The 6,901-nt window shown below is 33.6% G+C and overlaps 1 protein-coding gene across 3 annotated transcripts in view; it reads right to left on the reverse strand.

Moving 5' to 3' along the window:
- The window catches only part of Scn9a (sodium voltage-gated channel alpha subunit 9), a 90,970-nt gene extending 86,746 nt beyond the window's left edge, over nucleotides 1-4,224 (reverse strand). For all 3 annotated transcript variants that reach the window (XM_026411135.2, XM_026411136.2, XM_026411133.2), the window contains exons 1-4: nucleotides 3,967-4,224; nucleotides 1,938-2,056; nucleotides 1,489-1,578; nucleotides 822-950 (exon numbers count right to left, since the gene is read on the reverse strand). In XM_026411135.2, coding sequence (XP_026266920.2) covers nucleotides 822-950; nucleotides 1,489-1,578; nucleotides 1,938-2,056; nucleotides 3,967-4,224 — 596 coding nt within the window. The remainder of the gene's footprint in view (nucleotides 1-821; nucleotides 951-1,488; nucleotides 1,579-1,937; nucleotides 2,057-3,966) is intronic.
- Nucleotides 4,225-6,901: the final 2,677 nt, after the last annotated feature.

Raw genomic sequence — 6,901 nt, forward strand, 5'->3', positions numbered from 1 at the left:
TTGGGCTGGGGATGTGGCTCAAGCAGTAGCGCTCGCCTGGCATGCATGGGGTGCTGGGTTCGATCCTCAGCACCACATAAAAATAAAATAAAGATGTGTGTCCTCTGAAAACTAAAAAAATAAATATTAAAAATTCTCTCTCTCTCTCTGTTTAAAAAAATGTCTTAATGTAATATTTCCCTCAAATATAAATTGTAGATGTATATGGAATGCATATAAAAGGCATTAATATTAGGTCTAGTAAATAGTGACAATTCCCATAAAACACTTTTTTATTTTAAAACATGTATTAGCCCTTTTTTAAATTTTTAGTTGTACATGGCCTCAATACTTTTATATTATTTATTTTTAATGTGGTGCTGAGGATCAAACCTAGTGCCTCACATGTGCTAGGTTAGCACTCCACCACTGAGCTACACCCCCAGCCCCCACATTAGACCTTGAATAATACAAGTTAATAAAAAGAGCACCATACTTATAATAACTTGAGGATATTTTTGTACTTCTTACAGATTTTTAAGATTTTTAAGTAAAATGTTGGAAAAAATGCACACCTAATTGGTACTGCATAGGTGATTCACTCAAGTTCTAAGCATGAAGGTGATCAATCTTGATGTCATATATATTTGAATAGGAAATACTCTATCTGAAAAATGTATTATTTACCTATCAACAAGTAACTTTCATACAGCTTCTTGTTCTGTTAACTGCAACCCTTATGTATGCAGGAAAAATCAGACCCCATGGGTTGTTCTTACTGTAATACTGTGCTGTCTGAGATTTTCATGAGTTCGCCATTCCAAAAAAATGAGAGTACTTACGCAAAAATAATGACAATAAAATCCAGCCAGTTCCATGGGTCGCGAAGGAAAGTGAATTCTCCTACACAGAAGCCTCTTGCAAGGATTTTTACAAGTGATTCAAAAGTATATATTCCAGTAAAAGTGTACCTAAACACAGGAACCCATAGGTATATTAGGTGTGAAAAGAATATAGCTTTGTGTAAATCTTTATTACTTATGTCCTCTGATTAACCAAAGACATCTATTGGCAGATACTGTTTGTTTATAGACCTACTTTCTATTAAAATAAATTGCAATAAAGTTCTTTCCAGAAATTCTTAAAATGTACATATCAGAAACATTTCCAGACAGAGAAGATGCTTGAAATAACCAAGAACATAGGTGTTAGGTCTGCCTAGAAAATTCCTAGGTTCCTCCTATCAAAAATACACTCAAGAACAAGAGATAGAAGACATGTTTAAGAACAGGGCAAGGGAGCTGATGAGTTTGTTCTTGAAAATATGGTATCAAATTATTCTAATCTACTGCTAGTGAGATAATAGCATTGAGAAAAAAATAAATTAAAGAAAAGCAACTATATAGGAAGAGGATAAACATCATGATTTTTATGAAGCTAACTTTCTAGAAGGAAAGGAAAGGATGAAAATGATAATGTGAAACTATATTAAAATATATATCCACTTACTCTACATTTTTGGTCCATTCTGGAGGGCTACTCATGGTCATAAATATGCAGTTTGTCAGAATAGTGCACATGATAAGCATGCTGAATAAGGTAGCTTAGAATCAAGGAGCACAAGAGACCACAATAGGAACTTTGAATATTGGATGATAATACATGCTGAAATATGAACAACTTTTCCTTAGAAAAGAACCTAAAGGAGCTTATAGTTTTGGTTCTTTCTTTCTTTCTTTTTTCTTTTTTTGGTTTTTTGAAAAATAAATAAAAGTAATATTATAAAAATGCTAATAATGACATTCTCCTAATCCTGAGATCTACACTGATTTATATTGAAATCCATAAATTAAAACCAGGGTCATTCAAGATGCAAAAGAACTAAAACCTATATTCTAATACAGTAGTAAAAACTTTGCTCTCCAATATCTTTCAAGTATATATTTTGGAAAGGATATGAGTGTACTAAAATCTTAATAGATATTCTTCTCAGACGACTGAAAGGAGACAGTATGTATAAAGCAGGTGCGGCATTGAAACGGAAGATTGCTTTCCCTTTGTTCAATACTATAAAAGTCTGCAGGAGTAAAAAGAAAACAGTATGAAGTTAAGAATGTAAATTTTCAGTATAGCACATGATAACAGCAGTTGGGCTTCACTTGGTAGTGTCATCTTTAAAAAATAGTGCCACTGAACTCAGGCAAGTTGCTTCCAGGGTCACAACACAACTATCAATATCACCATGATCAATGAACTCTGATTCTTTTCAATTATATTTATAATCATGCATTTCTTAATGCTTCCAAAATACTATGTTTTCTCTTTTTCATATATCTCTTCAATAGCAACAATAATTTGTAGCTACTGAAATTAGTTAAAATACAATTTTTACCAGGCACAGGGGTGCATGCCTATAATTCCAGGCTGAGGCAGGAGTACTGCAAGTTCAAAGTCAGCCTCAGCAATTTAGCAAGGCCCTGAACAACTTAGGGAGACACTGTCTCAAAATTAAAAAAAAAAAAAAATTAAATGGGCCGTGGCTCAGTGTTTAAACACCCTTAGGTTAAATCCCCAGTAAAATAAATAACTAAACAAACAAATAAATATAACTTCTTTCTCTTCCATTGTACTACATTTTAATCTAATCAGGCAGAAAGTAGCATCTCTAATTTTAATCATCAAATTTTGAGAATTTTAATACTTGCTGACAATTGTCATGGTTAATAGTAAATGAGTTTTCCCAAAATATATTTTCATAAATTTAAGGAATGTCAGAGTTGGAAGAATCCTTCCAAACACTCAGTTCAATTTCCCTATTTTAATTGTAATAATAGTGATGGCTAAAATTAAAACATTATAAGTTAAAAAAAAAACTTTCTTGCCAACCATCCATGGTAATTTTAAAAAATAATAAAAGCAAAAATAAGCTTTCTTAAAATATTATATCCATTGTGTAACGAGTGACATTATCTATCGCTTCTGTATGTGAGAAGTGAAAAACAAATGAGAAAATAATTGCTACAGGAAAACATTAAAACAACCCAAGCCATTGCCCTGGAATTCAGAAAGACCAGGTTTAAATCCCTGTCATGGCAGCCAAGTTATTTGTGTCATCTAGAAGGCACTGCCTTAGCCTTCATTATGTTGCTTATTCTTTATCAGTGGCCTTCTGGCTATAAGCATTAACCCAACTGGGGAGATAATTTCATGAATTTTCACTTTTATTTGTAAGTGGCAACAAGTGCTCAAGAGGCCAATCAGAAACAATTATTTTCACATGCTCTTATTTTCCTGTTCCCTTTCACTACATCAGGTATGTCTAAATGGTGACATAAAATTCACTTTCACATTGAATATCAGTTTTAAAATTAATAAGTAGTCCTTGATTTTTCTTAAACAATAATACCCCGTGCTTTTAAAAAAATCCATTCATCCATTCTTTCTACAAATAGAAAGAATGTGAACAATTATGCTACAGGTGGTGATGATAAGAGTCCAAGCTAGCATGGAAGTCATAACATTGCTATGTAGCCTTGTCAAGTTCAAGCTACCCTGTTCTTGAAATCTGAAAAATAAAATAAAAAAAATAATGATTTTGGTGTTTAAAATTTTAAATCAGAAATATTCATTTGTATTAAACATTTTCATGAAATTTTTGAGTTTATACACTCAGGAATTAACTATGAGCAGGGAAAATAATGACTGAAATTTGTGGGATCAGTGTGTCATATTCAGACAGGCAGAATAGTATACTACTGAACCCTTTAAAAAGACTAAAGAAACCAAATTAGCAACACTAAAATCTGGATTAATGAAAAATTAGAAGCACATATTCTGAATTTACTATGTATGTATTTAACTTAATATTTTGATGATGATATGTTCACTAAGTTCAAATTAACCTCAATTTAATTTTTTTGTTGTTGTTGTTGTTTTTGTACAGAAGGAAGCCAACAAAAACCTGCCACTGACGTCCCAAGAACTCACCTTTTTGTCTGCATAGTATGGGTCCAGGTCCTCCAGGGGCTCTGACACCATGCCGGGCGGAATGTCTCCATAAATGAAGGGCAGCTGCTTGCCGGCTTCCAAGTCACTGCTTGGCTTTGGACCATCCTCCTCCTCATCTTTCTTTTCTTCTTTGGGTTCCTTTGCTTTTTCTTCAGCAATGCGTTGTTCAATGAGGGCAAGGGACTGTTTTGTGAAGTGGACAAAGCTCTGAGGTCCTGGGGGTGGCAACGTTGCCATCTTTTCATCCTGTATATTTTATTTCCCCTTCAGCTCCTTACATAAGAGGCCTGGGAAGAAATACAGACTTTGATGTTTTGCTGCCTGGATAGGCACCTTAAAAAATAAAAACAGGTCAGGAGTGTAGCTTTGTGGTAGAGCACTTGCCTAGCATAACAATGCTCTGGGTTGGTACCTAGCACTGCAGAAGTGAGCAGCAAAAACACAGATGGCAGAATGGAGATTCCTCAGGAGACTTGGAATGGAGCCACCATTTGACCCAGTTATCTCACTCCTCAATTTATACTCACAAGACTCAAAATGAGTATACTACAGTAACACAGCCAAATCAATGTTCATAGCAGCATAATTCACAATAGTAAACTATGGAACCAACCTAGGTTCCCTTCAACAGATAAATGGATAAAAAAAATGAGGCATATATACACAATAGAATATTACTCAGTCTTAAAGAAGCATGAAATCATTGTATTTGCTGGTACATGGATGGTACTAGAGAATATCATGCTAAGTGAAATAAGCCAATCCCAAAGAACCAAAGGCCAAATGTTTTCTCTAATATGTGGATGCTAATTCACAATAAGGATTGGGGCTAAGAAAGAATAGAGGTACTTTGGAGTAGACAGAGGGGAATGAAGGGAGGGAGAGAATATGAGGGTAAGAATGATACTAGAATGAATCAGACATTATTTACCCTATGTGGATATATGATTACACTACCTGTATAACTCTACATCATGTACAACCAGAAGAAGGAGAAGTTATACTCTATTTATGTGTTATATGTAAAAATGCATTCTACTGTTTTGTATAACTAATTAGAACAAATGCAAAATAAAAAATTTTAAAAATCACAATAGGCTGGGTTTAGTGGCAGATGCCTGTAATCTCAGAGACTCCAGAGGCTGAAGCAGGAGGATCCCAAGTTCAAATCAACCTCAGCAATTTGGTAAGGCCCTGTCTCAAAATAAAACATAGAAAGGGCTGTGGCTCAGTGGTTAAGTGCCCCTGGGTTCAATCCTTGGTACAAAAAGAACAAACAAACAAAAAACACAAACCACAATAGGTAAGATGCTCACAGACTTACTATCAAATTGCGTAGTGACCACTATGTACCAGGGAAGGTACAGGACTCATGAAAATGCCTCTTAATGATCTTTATTTAAAAATCTAAAATAAATGCATCATAGCTCTAAAGTAAAATAAAAGAAAATAGATCAATTTTCCAAAGATTTTTTTTTCTAAATTCCCTTTACTTTTCACCTGTACTTATCTTTGGTGAGATTCGACTCAATGTTCTTCTTTTAGTCTTTTCACATTGGTTTTGATAGCAACACCCTCCACTTTCTCCTTTCCCTCAAAACCCAAAGTACACTCTTTTTCTCTTTTTTCCTTTATTTTACACACTTATATTTTCTTTCAATAAATAGATATACCTTCTAAAAATCAGAAGGCTATATTTCTATTTTGAGATGTAAACAAAAATATTATGGGAAGAACAAAGAGACAAAAAAATTAGAAAATTTTTGTGATGGAGTCAATATTAAAAATGAAAAGCCACTATAATATGCATTCAGACTACAAGTGCCCTGATCAATTTACATGACTATAGAAAAAATTCCAAAATTACAGAAGATAAAATTTAGAAATGAGTTTTTATATGTAATTATGTTTATATGTTTCAAATATATTAGAGTGAAAATGAGAGTTCTTATTTAAAAAAAAAAAAGCAAGATTCTTTTTAAAAATTTATTCTTGATTGGAGCATTATAATTATACATCATGGTGAGTTTCATCATGTCATATTCACAAATGCATATAGCAATTTGCTCAATCTCCTTCTCCAATATCTCTCCTCCTTCTGAGTCATTTGCTTTAATCCACTGATTTTCTTCTATTACCATTATTTTTATTTGTGCATTATCATTATTGGAATATTCATACATGCAATAGAACAATCTGGTTCTATGTCTTCATCCCCAGTATTTCCTCTCAATCCCCTTCCAGACTCATCATTTTAATAAGTGAAAGTAACTTCATAACACTCCATTACAAAATAAAAATGAGTCTTCTTTTTCTGCAGTAAGCTTGCTTGAGAATTGGTACACACCAGCTTCTCACCTGTCAACCTGTTCTTGGCATGTAAACTGCTTGCATATTAAGTGATATATGGTCACACATAGAAGGAGGATAAATAAAAGGAGTCACATTCTACTCTTTTTTTTCAGTGCTAAATATTAAAATTATGGAAATTGAAGTAGTAACCACAGGGGTTGTATAGATGCAAAAAAAAAAAATAGGGTCCAGTTAAAACTTATAGTTCCCAGGTTTCTCCTATTTCCATGTAAAACAAAATAAACTTCAATTATAACACAATGAATAACTTTTTCCTTGAAGTTACTTGGGCACAGAACAAGTATAACAATGGGTTGTAACAGTAATTAACTGTTACAAAAAATACAGAAAAATATGGAAAATGCTGGCATTGCAAAGAGACAAGTAGCACTTGGAGAGGTAGGAGAGCAAGGTTTATTCAGCAGAGGTGAAGGCCCAATGGAGTCTTCACCAAATGCTGAGCATAACCCTTCATTCTCAGTATCTTTTCCACAGTACAGACTTCCAGGTTTCAAGACATTCCCATGCAAGTAGACTTTATCCTTTCCTCATTCTGCAGGCA

The sequence above is a fragment of the Urocitellus parryii genome, chromosome 1 (genome assembly GCF_045843805.1).
Source record: "Urocitellus parryii isolate mUroPar1 chromosome 1, mUroPar1.hap1, whole genome shotgun sequence".
NCBI classification, from domain to species: domain Eukaryota; kingdom Metazoa; phylum Chordata; class Mammalia; order Rodentia; family Sciuridae; genus Urocitellus; species Urocitellus parryii.